At 41.9% G+C, this 17,655-nt stretch overlaps 1 protein-coding gene across 3 annotated transcripts in view; it reads left to right on the top strand.

Moving 5' to 3' along the window:
- PLBD1 (phospholipase B domain containing 1) overlaps nt 1-17,655 on the top strand; it is a 58,992-nt gene that overhangs the window by 40,549 nt on the left and 788 nt on the right. For all 3 annotated transcript variants that reach the window (XM_047743099.1, XM_047743098.1, XM_047743100.1), the window contains 4 exons: nt 10,766-10,966; nt 11,071-11,211; nt 15,079-15,264; nt 15,886-15,992. In XM_047743099.1, the coding sequence (XP_047599055.1) occupies nt 10,766-10,966; nt 11,071-11,211; nt 15,079-15,264; nt 15,886-15,992 (635 nt within the window). The remainder of the gene's footprint in view (nt 1-10,765; nt 10,967-11,070; nt 11,212-15,078; nt 15,265-15,885; nt 15,993-17,655) is intronic.

A 17,655-nucleotide genomic window follows, 5' to 3' on the forward strand; every position in this document is an offset into this window, starting at 1 on the left:
TGGTTCAGTAGCTGTCCCTCTTTTGCTCAGCTTCTTTATTCTCTGTCATTTGGTCTTCTATATCGCTAATTCTTTCTTCTGCCTCATTTATCCTAGCAGTGAGAGCCTCCATTTTTGATTGCACCTCATTAATAGCTTTTTTGATTTCAACCTGGTTAGATTTTAGTTCTTTTATTTCTCCAGAAAGGGCTTTTATATCTCCCGAGAGGGTTGCTTTAATATCTTCCATGCCTTTTTCAAGCCCGGCTAGAACCTTGAGAATCATCATTCTGAACTCTATATCTGACATATTACCAATGTCTGTATTGATTAGGTCCCTAGCCTTTGGTACTGCCTCTAGTTCTTTTTTTTGTTGTGAATTTTTCCGCCTTGTCATTTTGTCCAGATAAGAGTTCATGAAGGAGCAAGTAAAATACTAAAAGGGTGGCAACAACCCCAGGAAAATATGCTTTAGCCAAATCAGAAGAGATCCCGAATTGTGAGGGGGGAGAAAGGGGATAAAAAGGGGTTCAGAAAGAAAGAAAAAAAAAAAAAGAAACTATTAAAAAAAGAAAGCCGATAAAGAAAAAATATAAAAAGAGGAAAAATATATATATATTAGATAAACTATTTAAAAAACGTTAAAAAAAGAAAACGGTAAAAGTTAAAAAAAATTCAGCAGAAGAAGAGAAAAAGAAAAAAAAATTGAAAAAGAAAAAAAAATTAAATTAGCTGCAAGGCAAAAAAATCATGGGGAGAAAGCCATGAGTTCCGTGCTTTGCTTTCTTCTCCTCTGGAATTCCGCCGCTCTCCTTGGTAGGTGAACTTGGTCCTGGCTGGGTTTCCCATTGATCTTCTGGGGGAGGGGCCTGTTGTAGTGATTCTCAAGCGTCTTTGCCCCAGGCGGAGTTGCACCGCCCTTACCCGGGGCTGCGCTGAGTAATCCGCTCAGGGTTCGCTTTCGGGAGCTTTTGTTCCCTGAGCGCTTTCCGTAGAGTTCCGGAGGACGGTAATGAAGATGGCGGCCTCCCGGTCTCCGGCCCGGAGGAGCCGAGAGCCCGGGGCCCCACTCCTCAGTGCGCCCTCAGAGAACAGCGCCCAATGACTCCCGCCACCCTGGCCTCCGGCCACGCTCTGAGCTGACCGAGCCTGCGACCGGCTCAAGGCAACCCCGAGCTGAGAGTCACTCCTCGGCTCTGTCTCTGCCGCCAGCTTCCCCGTTCTAATACCGGTAAGCTCTGCGACACTCAGACACCCCCGATCCTTCTGCGACCCTGCGGGACCTGAGGCCGCGCTGACCCCGCCTGGGCTTCCAGTTAAGCCTCTGGAGCGATGTCCCTCATCGGAACAGACTTTTAAAAGTCCTGATTTTGCTCCGTTGCTCCGCCGCTCACCGGGAGCCGGCCCCTCCCGCCGCGGTCTATCTTCCCGTTGCTTTGGATTCACTTCTCCGCCAGTCCTACCTTGCAGAAAGTGGTGGATTTTCTGTTTCTGGAATTGCTGTTCTTCTTCTCTTCAATCTCCCGTTGGATTTGTAGGTGTTTGCAATCTTTAGATAAGCTATTTAGCTGATCTCCCTCTACCCGAAGTAGTCTCAGCCTTCTACTTCTCCGCCATCTTGACTCCTCCGGGTCTGAATCCTGGAAAGTTTTTAACTATGAACTCAATTTCTTTCTTTTTTTTTTTTTTGTAAAGATTTTATTTATTTATTTGACAGAGAGATCACAAGCAGGCAGAGAGGCAGGCAGAGAGAGAGGAGGAAGCAGGCTCCCTGCTGAGCAGAGAGCCCGATGCGGGGCTCAATCCCAGGACTCTGAGATCATGACCTGAGCTGAAGGCAGCGGCTTAACCCACTGAGCCACCCAGGCGCCCCTGAACTCAATTTCTTTAATTGATAACAGGACTATTCAGGTTTTCTAATTGGTCTTGAGCCAGTTTTAAAAATTTGTCTTTCAAAAAGTTTTCATTTCTTTGATGTTATCATGTTTATTGACATAAAGCTATTTATAGTATTTTCTGTGAGCCTTTTAATGTCTGTCTGTAGGATCCATAGTTAAATCCCTTTAATCATTCATGATACTATATCTCCTTTTTTGTTATTCACTCTAGCCTGAGATGTGTCGATTTAACTGATATTTTCCAATAGCCAGATTTTATTTTCATTGATTTGTTTCCTATTATTTGTTCATTTTTCCTCCTCATCAATTTCCATTCTTATCTTTATCATTTTCTCTCTTTGTGCACTTAACTTTTTTTTTCCTAACTTATTGAGGTAGAATCCCAGGTAATTTATCTTTCTTGTTTTCTACTGTAAGAAAATAAAACTATAAAACTTCCTTCTAAGCACTCCTTTTCAGTGCATCTGACACATTTTGGTGTGTTTTGTTTTCATTTTCATTCAGTTTAGAATATTTTATGATTTCTTATATGAATTCTTTAATCCATGACTCACTTGGAAATGTATTGTTTAATTTCCAAAAATTTGGAGACTTTCCAGATACCTCGCTATCTTTTTTTTTTTTTAAATTCAATTCTGTTATGAGTAAACTGTCTTTCCTTTGAGCTTTCCTGGTACCCAATGCATTTCTTCAGAGCCTATATTCATATTCTGTATTCATTTACTCCACATTCACCCTGTGCTCCCAGAGCTAGCACATAAGCCTTGCAATGATTATAATCATTAAATAAATATTTATGGAAGCAAAAGAGGAAGAAAGAGGGAAAGAAAGGAAAGAAAAAAAGAGAATGGGAATTAAAAAGAGGGACCCCCCCCCTCTTGTGGCCATGGCGGGAACTGCAAGGGGGAGAGAGGGGTAAACAAAATAATTGTTTGCTTCATACGCCACACCGCTCTCTCTCTTACAACTTTGATTTGAGAACGGGAATCCAAGATGTTCAGAAATTATTATTGAGACATTTCAGATGCAGTCCTGTGTGTTCAGCGCAGGCGTTGGAGCTTGAATCTCCTCCTTTGTAACCTCCCTGATTACAAATGACTTGAATTGAACCCACCTAGTTTTAGTGGATTTAGGCAGCACTCAAATTTTAAATAAATTGCTATAAACTTGTTTGTGCTCAACTTGTTATTGAAATTTAAAAAAAAAATAGCATTTGTTTATTTCCTACTTATGTGCCTTCCCCTGTAACTGACACTAGGATAAACATTTGGTGTGTGGGATGTCATTTAATTTTCACGAAAACCTCCAAGGAGGGTATTGTATTTGTATTTGTATTTAAAAAAAAAAAAAAAAAAACAGGTTCAGAAAAGTTAAATAACATGCTCAAAATCACTAGACTCAGGTTGGGGATTGAATTCAAACACTATATCTGACTATAACTCTCCCTTGTTGTTTGTTGTTTCAGAAATGGTTCAGTTTGCTTTTAAGTCAAAGGGTTAAAACTGAAAAAAAGAGCCCTGAGCTCAAAGACCCTCCCAGGCATGCCAGGGGGTGGAGCTCTTGCAGGGAGAACAAAGCTGGGTTCTATTCAAAGTATTTAAACCCAGGATTCCCGGAACAATGATTCCCAAGAGGCTGAGTCTTCACGCTTAATTTTCTGTAAGTGAGGTTCTCTGGAATGCACTTACGGTGTCTCATCAAGCCTGTGGGGGGCCCCCTTCCTTTGCATAACATCCAGGCATTCCCTCACCTCCCTAAACACATGTATACACACCCCTTCGACCTAAAGGTTCCCAGGGGAGCTTGCTAAAAATGCAGATTCCAAAGTGTGTCCATAGACATTCTTATTCAGTTGGTCTGGGCTGGAGCATTTGTTACAAACATGCCAGCAGGTGATTCTAACACACGGGATCCAAACCCATCCACTAAGACCGAGGCAGTTCTATACTGGTCTGTAGCAATGACTTGGCTCAGCTTTTTCTCATAAGAAGTTCAAATCCTTGAAAGTAGGTACACAGGAAGAAAGAAGAAAGAGTCTCAGAGCTCCAAGAAAATGTAGTTGCCTCCCTCATAATCCATAATGTTATTACCTTCATAAGCCACAAAATTGCCTACCTCGTGTACTATAATTACTTGGACTAATTCCGTGTTAGCTCTTTTATCTCACATACTTCCATCGTCAGGCTGAAATAGACACAGTCTTCCAGTTAATACATGCCAAGATTTATGTCTTCTGCCTCTTAAAAAGTAGAACCAAGGGAAGAAAAGAAATGAAAGTAGAACAAGGGCACCTGTTTTGAAGGATTGTAGATAGATCTTACAGCACTTCATTTCTGTTTTCTAAAGCACCTTTTTTTTTGTTCTCTACCCCATCCTGGGACACTGATGCCTTCCTTTTCCCAGGCTACACCTCTCTCTGCCCCCACCCCTGGCTCAAGAAATTTCCTTCTTCTATCTTAGACATCTCACCTTACTTTCCATACTTGTTGTAAGGTGATTCCACCACCACCCCCCCGCCCCGCTCCACCCTGTTTAAACCTGCACCTCCCCATGACTCACTCTCTTTTTCATTGTTTCTACTGTGTTTGCCCCATTGCGCGTGTCAAGTGTTGTCACCATCTGCAAGACGACACACCTGTTCCCATCACATTCGTCAGGCGTAGGGTATCGTGGAAAAGGCCTGTGCTCAGGGTCAGTCTTAGATTTATTCCTGAAAATGCTGTTTATCCCCTTTAAATAGCTGAGTAATTTTTTCAAAAATAGCTCATCGAAGTGCGATGTTTGCGAAGACCAGATGATGGCGTCCATCCTTCTAAGGCAAGGCATTTGGTGTATGGTGGGTGGTGAGTCACCACTATCTTCTCTTTCTTCCTTAGATTTCACACTTACTTACTGAGCACCTAATAGGTGTCAAATCCTCCTCTTGGTGCTGGAGTGAACAACACAGAAAAAGGCCCTGCCCTCATGGATCTTACATGCCCTGGGATAGATGGAAAAGAAAACAGGAAACAAATTAATATAAAGTAAATAAGATGTTAATTTGTTATTGAAGAAAAACAGATTTTGTTCTGATGTGGATGATAACAATGTTGATGAAAGACAATGCCGACTTCTCTGCAGTCACCCTAAATAGTCTTTGCGAGACCTACTCATTCGCTTATAGGGACCATGGCAAGACACTCTGTCTCCACAGTATGGGTTCCTGTGCCTAAACACACAATAGTAAGAATCCTCCACGGATCACAGTCCTACTGCAGGATTAGGCAGAAATGGGCTCAATAAATTTTTCCTCGACTGAAGAATAATCACTGGAAGGAGAAGTGGAGATGGATTGCGACCAGTTAGAATCTTGGCGGGAAGACAAGCAAATAAATGCCGCTCTGGAAGGTGGGAAGACGTGAGTCCCTGGTTGAGCAGACAGAATGAATGGCTGTAGGATTTTGTATCCTGGGATAACAGGTAGCCCCACAGGCCACCCTTAGTAAGAGTGAGGAAGGAGAAGAGCCGTCCTCTGCAGGCAGCGGCCGTAGAGCAGAGGTTCTGGTGGAGGCTCTAAGGAGTCGGGGGGACTGGGGGATGCTGAGGGGGCCGTCGGGGCATGAGCCTCTTGGAAAAGCTCCTGAGGGAATTCTGATATTAGTCTCTGAACTGGGAATTACTGCACAAAGCTTGGGATATCCTCTGTGTGTGATACACACTTACTGACTGGTTGCCACACTGGCTTAGAGAAGGCAAACAGCCTGGCCCAGGCTGGTGCTCTCCCTGGGGCAGAGAAGTGACACTGTCTCTTTTCAGTAATGGGAAGAAGCTAAGCAGAAAGGCTGAGAGTATGGTACAAAGTTACTGTGCTTTCCTTTGGAAAGGAAGGCAAGGAAGGCAAGAGAGTTCCCCAAGTGTCATACCCACCAGTGTTAAACGGCATTCAGACCTTTCAAAATATGTGGTATAATTGGATTATTATTACGATGATGATGTCAGTTGGCTTTTTCTATATAAAAAATAACCTCCAAAACTTTGTGGCTAGAAACAATATGTAATTCCTATAGCTCTTGAGTCCACAGGCCAGCTAAGTGGCTCTCTCTGGACACCTCAGCTGCTCAGGTTCGTGCATCCGTGGTTGTCTGTGGAGTGGGTGTGCCACTCTGCTGACGTTTGAAGAACTCCCTCACACATTTAGGGGTTGGCAGCCTAGAGCTTGACCTTGGCTGGGATGGTTGGTCCTCCTCCATGTGGCTTCTCACCTAGAGACCAGGCTCAGCTAGGCTTCTTTACAGGACATTACTGAGGTTCCAGGAGAGGAAGCAGAAGGGTGCAAGTTTTCTTGAGGCCTAGCCTCAGAATCGGCCCATTCTGTTAGCTGAAGCAAGTTCCAAATCCAGCCCAGACGGAGGAGACAGGAAATGGGCGTCTTTTGATGGGAGATGCTGCAAGGTCACACAGCAGAGAATATGGAGGGCTGGCATGTGCGTGAAGACATAGCACAGCTATTTTTATAAACATGATCCATACTCCTGGTGCTGAGTTGTGTGTTATCTATGCTCTTGATCAACACTGGTTCTACTCTTTAGGGAAAAAAATGAAGGTGTTTGGTCTTCGGAGCTTTACAGCCGCTAATTAATGCAATACGGAAATGGGCGTGGTTTAAATGCACCTGACAGGATAACAAGGCTACGTTTTTTTCTGGGTTATACTAAGCGATAGGTCTAAATGACATCCGAGGGTAGTGGTCTCTGTTTATTTTTGTGATTCAAGAGATTTAAGTCTTGAGATTTATTAGCTGTCAGGGTTCCTTTTTATTTCTTAATTAAATTCAGCAATGAACAAACTATGAAATGTGATTTGCAGGCTGGCTTTCATATTGGAGTGTTTCATTTCCTCCTGATCTAGAATTGCCTGCCTTTCAAAGCTGCTAATGACAGATAAAGGCAAGAATATAATTCAACCCTGGCAAAGAACATTTCTCTTGTAATGTTTCATGACTTTGTCCCCACTCGGCCTTTTCCTTTTTATTTCATCTTAAACTCTAAACTATAGAATTAACCGTCTTAACTGGAGTTGATTTGCAAGCCAATTCATTCTCTTTGTTCCAGAACTCTGGGTGTCCTACATTTTTCCATCTGTAATAAACAGTCTTGCTCTTGGGCAAACCACGGCTTCTTACCTGTTGGCCGTAGTCACTCGCACATATTAAAGAACGCTGCCCTCTTGTGTTCATAGCGATTGCTACAAGGAGTGAATTAGCAAGTTTATGCCAGAAATGTGACATTCCAGTCCACGGAGATCGTCTACTGGGAAGCTTGCCCAGGGCCGCCAAGTATGGTTGTACAGATTGAACACTGCAAAATGAGCCCAGCCCAAGAGGTGAATGAATGGTCATTGAAATCAATCCCATACTGCTTGTGAAGCCATGCATCCAATGTCCAGGCTATGTCTTCCAAAAGTAGATGCTCTTAAATATTTCATTCAAGGGCGCCATCCACTCATCAATCCTTATCCCACCTGGAATATGCAAGCTTCTGTCATTTATACAGATTTCTAATAGCCCAGTGACAGCCTTGGGGAAGTTCATTATGAGTTGGTTGGACACTGCCCTCATCATGTTAATTTCCCACTCAGAAATTTCCAGAAATTAAAATTATACCATTAGTTGGGGCGCCTGGGTGGCTCAGTGGGTTGGGCCACTGCCTTCGGCTCAGGTCATGATCCCAGGTCCTGGGTTGGAGCCCCACATCGGGCTTTCTGCTCAGCAGGGAGCCTGCTTCCTCCTCTCTCTCTGCCTGCCTCTCTGCTTACTTGTAATTTCTCTCTGTCAAATAAATAAATAAAATCTTAAAAAAAAAATTATACCATTAGCGCTGAATGACATCACTTCGTCCCAGGTTATCAGAGGAAGGGAATAAGGAACAGAGAGATAAAATAAGAAGGGCCAGATTTGCTCTTTGCAATGCGGAGAATTCAAATGCAGGCTTTCTGACTCCCATTGCAGCTCTGAGGTCTTATCTTTAGCTTGGGGTGATCCCATTAGCTGATTGCGCCCTACCTGTCCCTACCAGGCCTAAAGGAGATGCACAGTAGTTTGTTCACTGAATGAATAAATGAATGACTGTCCAACTACATTTTTTTTTTAAATTTTAATTCTAGTGTGTTAACATTAAGTGTTATATTAGTTTCGGGTGTACAGTATAGTGATTCAACAATTCAATGCATTACTCAGTGCTCATCACAAGGAAAGAATTCTCATCACCTCTTTTACCCATGCCCCCCACACACCTCCCCTCTGGTAACCATCTGTTTGTTCTCTATAACTAAGAGTCTGGTTTTTTGTTTATCTCTTTATTTTCTCTTTGTTCATTTGTTCTGTTTCTTAAATTTCACATATAAGGGAAATCATATGGTATTTGTCTTTCTCTAACTTAATTTTGCTTAGCATAATACTCTTTAGCTCTATCCATGTCATTGCAAATGGCAATTTCATTCTTTTTGATGGCTGAGTAATATTCCACTGTGTGTGTGTGTGTGTGTGTGTGTGTGTGTGTGTGTGTGTGTGTGTGTACATATATTATATAGCACCTCTTCTTTGCCATTCTTCTTTCAATGAACACTTGGGATGCTTACATACTGGCTATTGTAGATAATGCTGCAATAAACATAGGGAGCGTGTATCCCTTCAAATTAGTATTTTCATATTCTTTGGGTAAATATTCTGTAGTGCAATTCTTAGATCATAGGGTAGTTCTATTTTTAACTTTTTGAGGAACCTCCATACTGTCTTCCACAGGGACTACACCAGTTTGCATTCCCACCAACAGTGCACACAGAAGGGTTCCTTTTTGGGGTGACTGGGTAGCTCAGTTGTTAAGGGTCTGCCTTTGGCTTAGGTCATGATCCAGGGTCCTGGGATCAAGCCCTGTATTGGGCTCTCTGCTCAGCAGGAAGCCTGCTTCCCCCTCTACCCCTCCCACTGCTTGTGTTCCCTCTCTTGCTGTCTCTCTCTCTCTGTCAAATAAACAAATAAAAATCTTAAAAAAAAAAAAAAGGAAGTGTTCCTTTTTCTCCACATCTTCACTAATAATTGTTTGATTTTTTTAATTTTACCCATCCTGATTGGTATCTCCTTGTAGTTTTGATTTGCATTTTCCTGATGATGAGTGATGTTGAGCATGTTTTCATGCATCTGTTGGCCATCTGGATGTCTTCTTTGGCCAACTGTATTTTCTGATGTTTCTTTGCCTCCACCTCCCCAAACTTCCAGCCTCCTATGCCACATCTATTCCAGCTGTACATCTTTATTCATACCTGTGTTGCTCACTGCTCTCTTCTTAGTCAACTTTTTTTTTTTTTTTTTTTTTTAATTTTAGAGAGAGAGCACAAGCGTGAGTTTGGGGAGGAGCAGAGGGGGAGGGAGAGGGAAGGAAAAGAATCTCCTGCAGAGTCCGCACTGAGCACAGAGTCCTGCACCAGCTAGATCTCCAACCATGAGATCATGGCCTGAGCCAAAACCAAGTGTGGGTTGCTTAACCAAAGGAGTCCCCAGGTGCCCCCTAGTCAACTCTTATAAAAGCTTCCGGACTCAGTTCCAGATCTACTTCCTCCATGAAGCTTTCCTCCTCCTGCCTTCATTAAGCCTGAAGAAGGACAGCCATAAAGGCTGAGCACGGGGGTTCACCCTTAGTGGAAAGAGCGCTGGACTAAGTCAAGGACCTGCACCCTAGGCCCAGGTCTGCCAGCAGCTGGCTGTATGGTCCTGGAAAAATGCCCTCATCTTGTCCTTCCCGATTACAAAAGCTTTAGATACATTGGTGTTTCTCTATGTGTGGCCTGCATAGTGCTGTGAGGTGGTATTAGGTGGTTCGTGGGCAAGTAATTTTCGCATGTTAGTAGAAATGTATTTGTTTTAATGTTTTCTGAGGAAAAAAAAAAAAAAAAAGGCCAAAACATTAACCTTATGGTTCCTCGGATATTGTTGTACGTGACAAGTTAAGTATTTAAAGTTTGGAAAGAGTACATTTAAGGAAAAATAGTAAATAAATTACAAGTGATCAGATATGGCAGAAATGATAAGGTGGTATAAAATGGTGTAAGTTTGGGAAGTACCAGAGGAACTTTTCACCTTGGCCTCTTCTAACTCTCTCACTGGGTCCTTCTCTGATGTTTCTTCACCACTGACAATTCGTCCTTCATGACTCGTTACTGATGACAGTATATCCTCTCTCATTGCTAGAGCTGTATGTGATAATACTTTGATTTCTACCACAATCACACAGCATAAAGCACAAAATAGGCCTTTAAAAAAAGACTTGTAGCTTCACTGATTTTTCCTGTATTGCTGCCAACACGTATAAAAAGCGTTGCCTGACCCAGAGTGGCAAGATCCTAATTTCAAAACCATGTCTACTTATGTAAATGTAGACGTTTTCCCTCTTTCTAAAAATCATGTAGACTCATTATGTAAAATTTGGAAAATATAGAAAAGTGGAAAGAGAAGAAAGAACACATCCATAATCTTATTATTCAACAATGAACCCTTTAATCCCCCTCCCTAATTCTAAGTTCTCCTGCAAAATCCTAGTTAGTGGGGATCTATTTCTGTTTATCATTTTGGAAAATCGGAAAGAGTCCTGATTTAATGTATTTTTATCGCCCAAATTATAAAATCAAAAAATATCAATAGGGAATCTAGGGTCAGAGGTCCATTGGCACATTTTTATAAGGAGCTGTTAAATAAGCCCTACAGAGGTGAGCCCAAACCAAGAGAGGCTACTGTAGATCAAGGATCATAATAACTGATACTCTGCAAAATGCATTGTTTATGCAAAGTTCTATGCTAATAATGTTGGTTGAATATACCAGCTAGATGTATGCTGATTGTATATTTGTCTCTTCTGCAGGGTTTTTGGAGTCTCTGGATGACTTTTACATTCTTAGCAGTGGTTTGATATTGCTACAGACCACAAACAGTGTGTATAATAAAACTCTACTAAAGCTTGTGGTACCACAGTCTCTCCTCGCATGGCAAAGGGTCCGTGTGGCCAATATGATGGCAAATGATGGCAGGCAGTGGGCAGAGATCTTTTCAAACTACAACTCTGGTAAGTGGCCCGGCAGAAGAGTTCTTAGGCATGTACATGTTCAGATTTCGAGTTAACCAGTAGAGCCGCACCCATACCCTACTTCATGTCTCCCAACATTTCAGGCACCTATAACAACCAATACATGGTCCTGGACTTGAAGAAGGTAAAGCCGAAGTACAGCCTTGACACAGGCACTCTGTACATTGTGGAGCAAATTCCTACATATGTAGAATATTCCGACCAAACCGAGATTCTACGGAAAGGTACTGTCTTTATGCTAGAAGTCTGGAAGTCCGATTAGTCTGTGAGTGTGTATGCCTGTGTGGTGGGGAATGTGTGGTATGGGGCTCTATGATGGGCAGGGGTGTACGACGGGGAAGAAGGGATGGGAAAGCCATTGCTAGTTACACTGGGAAAGAGCTCCCAGCTTCAGCACAACATGTAAAATCTGCACCTCAAACTCTTACATGACATCGTATAGTTGGGGACAAAGCCAGGCATTTATGGGCTTAGGACTTCTCATCACTCTAACATTACCTTATCTCCTGGGCTCCTGGGTAAAGCTTTTAGTCAAACTCAGCAAATATTTACAGAAGTGCTTCCTTGGCCCAGGGATTGGAAAAGCATGGCTGCAGGTTACAAATTCCCCAACCTTTAGAAACAGTCTAGTGAGGAAGCGAGGCACGTAACCAGCCCTTAGAACCCAGAACAGGAAGTGCGGTTATAAAGTCCGGGGTGCCTAGCCCAGGGGTGGGCACGGTCATGGGGAGGATCAGAGAAGGCGGGTCTGAAGGGCAAGACCAGAGCCCCGACATTTGAATCATGGGTTTTAGAGTGGCACCACTTTGATTTGAATCTCTGCTCCTCAAAATCTCGGGCAAATGATCTACTCTCTCCAAGCCTCACTTTCTCCGTCTGTGAAACACTACATTAGCGGTACAGTCCACAATCACTTATCTGTAATTTTGAAATCTCAAAAAAATGTTTTGTTTTGTCTTTTTTTTCCTAAACTTAGTACCAAAATATGACCCGACCTGACCTTTTGGTAGCAAAACTACCCGTTTGGCAATTCAGTAGACTTGAACTGTTTAGTCTTTATTTCCTCTCCTATACATTAAGACCCTGTACATTAGGCTCCAGAGATTCCAATGCCTCTGATTATGAAGTGTTGCCCACAGACACTGCAATGTCATGTGTGATATGCACACCCCACTGCTGTTCTGAGATCTGCAAAACCCTGAGTTCTGAAAGATCTGGCCTCCAAGTTTTTGGATGTGGGAATGTGGACCTTTCTTTTCCAATTTGGATGCGGGAATGTGGACCTTCTCTTTTCCAATTTCAAAGTTGTCTTGAGAGTGAATTGGGATAATTCTTGCCAATTCTTGAGCACACTGCTGACACAAAGCAAGCACTCTTACTTACCTTGCATCGAACACAGTGTTTGGCACACACAACATATGGAAGAGTGAAGATGATGTCTGAGTGATGGTTAAATGTCAGAAAAAGAGCTCAGCAATTTGACAAGGGGACAAGGTCAAACAAATGGAGGCATGAAAACTGTGTTGTGATTGAGAGACTGTTAGCTTTCGAGACAGCTAGAGGAAGGGCTCTGCAGTGGAAAGTGGTGGTGAGTGAAAAATGGCAGTTTTTGAAAAGGGAGAACAGACTGAGTCAGAGAGAAGGCAGGAGACTAATTAGGACACTGTTGCAATAGATCAGCTGATAGATGAGCAGAAACAGAATCAAGGGAAGATATGGACCCCCGGAATCAGGGCCTGGTCCGCTCCCAGGTCCTCAGAGATTTTATAATGACACCAACCAAATGCTCATAATACGCAGAAAACAATTCATAAAGATGGAGATTTCAGTTGCCAAGCAGATCAGATACCGCTCAATAGAGACGTCCAATCATTGGCGGTCACATAGTTAGGACTGCCATTCAAAACTGAGAAGTCAGCTGTCCGATCTTGACATGGCTTGGCCCATCCAGATCATGAGAGCCCGATAAAATTAGCAGCCTCAAGAGGGAGATGTGTGTTAAAGGGGACAGATTATTCATGGCCTTTTCTTCTTTGGACTGCGACTGATTATGGAATGGCAGACTCAGGTTCTTTGCGATCTTATTCCTAGATTCCATGAAGAAATCTACCCTGAGACTAAAAAAAAATCTGATGCTGATCTGTTTGTAGTTGTTTTGCTGAAGGTGGGAAGAACAGAGAGTTAAATTCATTGTCCACTGTATACTAGGCACTCTTTTCAGCCTTTTACTTACCTTCTCTTGTTTGATCTTCATTAATATACTTCCAGATAAGTTGCACTGTTACCATTTTACTATAAGGAAAGAAAGGCTCAGAAAGAAATATGTGATTTGCCCAAATACTTATGCACTATCACACAGCCTTTAAAATAAAAGACAGGGGTGCCTGGGTGGCTCAGTGGGTTAGAGCCTCTGCCTTTGGCTCAGGTCATGATGCTCAAGCCCCGCATCGGGCTCTCTGCTCAGCAGGGAGCCTGCTTCCCTTCCTCTCTCTCTGCCTGCCTCTTTGCCTACTTGTGATCTCTGTCAAATAAATAAAATCTTTAAAATAATAAGACAGAAAATTCTACAGACCTCCTGGAATTTGGAAGCAGCTGTGGTATATTGCTGGAAGCCTTTTGGTCAGAAAGGAGGCATTGGACATCTCTGAACCTCTGTTTCATTCTTTATAAGGAGGGATGATAAGGTTTATATACATCATTAGGTTGTTGTGACATAAGATAATCTATTTCAAATGCTTTTGTAAATCATGAAGCTTTAGGAAAATGTGAAGTGTAAAGCAGCCATTTTGATTATTCATTTGAGCTGCATTCACATTAAGAGAAGTATAGTAATAACAGTTAATATTCATCTAATGCTTATCAAGTATTAGATGCTATTATAAGCACTCCATCTGTCTGAGCTCGTTTCATGCTCATCATCATCCTTGTAAGGTATTTTCATTGTTCACATTTTATAGCTGAAGAAACTGAAGCACAGAGAAGTTGAATAATTTGTCTAAGGTCACAGACCTAATGAAGGCAGAACCAGGCTTCAGATCCAGGCAGTCTAACCCCTAAGTCTATGTATAACCTAGATATACTATAGTAATGAACATGATTTTAGCCTGTCAGTTCAATATTATCTTTAATCTCAGTTCTTCCTGATGCTGGCCTGTGTCTTGTCATTTTTTAAAATCTCTATAACCTCACCCCTGAGTAGGGGATCCTATAAAACAGTAAAAAGGGAGAAAGGCAGACAAAGGCCAAGACAATATGGGGGATGGAAAATGAATCCTGAATGGTGGAGGAGTCCCACCTGTGTTGACTAACTAATCTGTAGACAATAGCCCAGGTCCCCGGAATCTGGGCTGTTCCTGAAATATTGATTGTACTAGAGCTGTGTCACATGTCTGATGCTTAGTGACGAATGTGCTCTATGGCCCTGGCACACCGTGAAGCTTGGGATGAAGCTAAGCCTTAAGGAATGCTTACGAAGAAGTTAAAGCCTACTGGAACCTTAAAGATTATCTCCAATCTCTTCAAATTTTGGATTTTTCCTTTCCCGCTCCATTAAAAAGAGCAAATAGAGTGAAGTTAACTGCCTGAGACCTTGTGATTCAGCCCTGAGCCTAAAATTCAGATTTTCTTAACTTTAGGTACTATGTTCTTCCATTGTCCCATGATTAGCACCTGGCCTGCTCCCTGTTAGGGCCACACTGTGAAACTATCTTTTGGCGTTTCAGGAACCAGGTTCACTTACACCAGCTCCCCAGACAGCTCCATGTTTTGCTTCATTTTATTAATCAGATTATAAATTATTTTTCTGGTTAATATATTGCTTTAAGAACTTTGGGTGAAAACCAAAGAATTCTGATCCTCTTCTTTCCCTAATGGAACCATCTAGAGGTATATTGATTCTGTAAATTTAAAAGGATCAGTTTGAAGGCCAGTGTTCACATTCAGAGCTTTATTTTCATTGTAATGTCATTTTATAATCACACATCTGTGCTGATTTTCAAAAGAAACTATCATTAATGACATCTCTTTTGTTCCATCTCTCTTTTCTGTCTCCCTGTCAATCTCACCCTTCCTTCCTTTCCATCTGGAACCAGGATATTGGCCCTCCTACAACATTCCTTTCCATGAAAAAATCTACACCTGGAGTGGCTATCCAATGCTAGTTCAGAAGCTGGGTTTGGAGTTCTCCTATGACATGGCTTCACGAGCCAAAATCTTCCGGCGTGACCAAGGGGACGTGACGGATATGGCATCCATGAAATATATCATGCGATACAATAGTACGTAGCACATTTCTCAAGAATCATTCCTCAAAACTCCTTTTCTTCTGCATGGATAAAGAATCCATGTTAAGTTTTCCCACGTAAAGAATCAATCTTTGTACTAGAAGGAATTAAAAGAAGTTATTTGGTATTCGGTATTCAATCAATACTATACATATTTTATACTCAACAGATAGGATTTTGTCCTCTTTTATAAAATGACAGGGAAGAAGATTCTATAGATTTTTTTCACTGAAAAAAACAGCATGTGAAATACAGATAAAATAACCCATACAGAGTACTTTCTTTTTACCACTCCCCCTCAACCCTAACACAGGTTTTCTTCCAAGGACAGAAGCAGCTAATAAAACAAAAATTATTGATAACCACTTTATTTTTGATGAACAATATCAAATTTGTATTTATTTTGTTGAAGAATAGTGATGTACATTTAGCCTTTATTCTCTCTCTTCCATCCACTCTTCACTGTTCAAGGTTCTTGAGAGCAGCTGGGCCAATGAGGCCACTGGGGTAGACTCTGATTATCTAGACTTGCAGAGACTCAGAAAGTTTCTTGTGGGCAGGTGTATCTCCAAACAGCCAGTGCTCACCCTCTTCCCTGTCACTCTTTCCTCCTAGATTATAAGGAAGATCCTTACAGTAAGGGCGATCCCTGCAATACCATCTGTTGCCGTGAAGACCTGAACTCACTTAACCCAAGTCCTGGAGGTTGCTATGACACGAAGGTAACATGCGAACCGGCTTTTGAATTTAATTTTTACCTGCACCTAGGTCTGTCCAAAGGCAAAGCTGCAGAGATTTCTGTGGCCTAAAGCACTATATTGTCTCTGACCCTAAGTTCAATTCAGAAATCAGCTTTTGCAGATTCTGGTGGTAGGTCTCATTGCCTAACTTTCATGCCTTGCCCTGCCACTTAATAGAAAATTCCATAATCTTGGCATATTTGTTTCCTTACCTGTAAGATGGACATAACAGTATTTTCCTTATGGGATTATTGTGAAGAATAAATATTAAATGTCAATGTTGTGTTATTTGTAAGTGTACACCATCATGAGGATGGTGATGACATTGATGTCTTAAGTTTTACCAGACTAGCCCAAAGTCCAAAGAACCTATTATTGGGAGCAGTGTGATTTCACATTAAACAGGAACTGAATTTAGCTGGAGGAACAAGTTTACTGGACAAGCACTAAAGGGTTTTCGCCATGTTAGAATTATTAAGTGCTGTAATGCATCACCTAATATAGATAATAAATAGGTATTACTTATTTGCAGTGGTGGGCTGAAGCCAGCTCATAAGGGCTGTGAGAACCAGTTGTTAAATCAGATGTGGACAGCTTGAAATCAGCCATGGAGGAGTATTTACACTATGCAAATCAGCAAACACTACAAATCAGGGTCTTTTTTTCCTCTCAGAGAGCTGGTCATTAAGAATTTTCCTGCAGACTACCAGATTTGGGGTGTCCGAGGGGATGAGTTAGCCATGTGGTTGGTGGAAAAGAATCATTCTTACACGTCCTTTTGCATTTCTGGTTTGGGCATGTCTCTTTGTTTGCACTTTCAGTCCTAAATTCTGGAAGAAATCAGTTAGAAGTGGAGTTAACTGTTAAGAATGCTGATCCCCCTACACATAATTTTTTCTATCAGCCTAATGCCTGAAAAGAAGATGCTTCAGAATAGTCTAGTTCCTACTCAAGCTACTTTTTATCCATATGATACCAGAGCTCTAGCTTTAATGACCCCCAATATGTTGTGTAAAGTAAAATTCAGTGGATATAGAGAGCCTGACACACACGAAACCCTAATGAATGCTTATTTCTTATTAATGGTGTTTGCAAACAATTGGTAAAGTGTGTAAGAAGTGTTCTAGCCATTCCAGAATACACAGAGAATTACCTCTGCTGCCTTGCCTGAGAGAACCTAAGCCAACCTTCCATCTGCCAAACTTTACTTTCTTCTGGAGAGAGCAATCTGCCAATTTTTCATCAAAAGAGTTTAAGGATATACTTAGCATTTCCCCTGAGTCATTTGGAATATACAGAAAATCAGAAGTTATGAGGTATCTTTTTCTTTTTCCTCTAAGGTTGAGATCTGCTGCTATCCAGTGTTTAGGTGCTTTTGAGAACCATGGACCTTGTTTTTTTGATATTTTCTTCTACTTTAAAACTCTTGTTACGGGGTGCCTGGGTGGCTCAGTCAGCTAAGTGTCTGCCTTCTGTCTAGGTTATAATCCCAGGAGTCCCGCATCGGGCTCCGTGCTCAGTGGAGAGCCTGCTTCTCCCCCTCCCTCTGCCTGCTGCTCTGCCTGCTTGTGCACTCGCTCGCTCTCTCTCTCTCTCCCCCTCTTGTCAAATAAATAAATAAATAAAACTTGATTTCCTAAAAATA

This window comes from Lutra lutra, chromosome 8 (assembly GCF_902655055.1).
Source record: "Lutra lutra chromosome 8, mLutLut1.2, whole genome shotgun sequence".
NCBI lineage: Eukaryota > Metazoa > Chordata > Mammalia > Carnivora > Mustelidae > Lutra > Lutra lutra.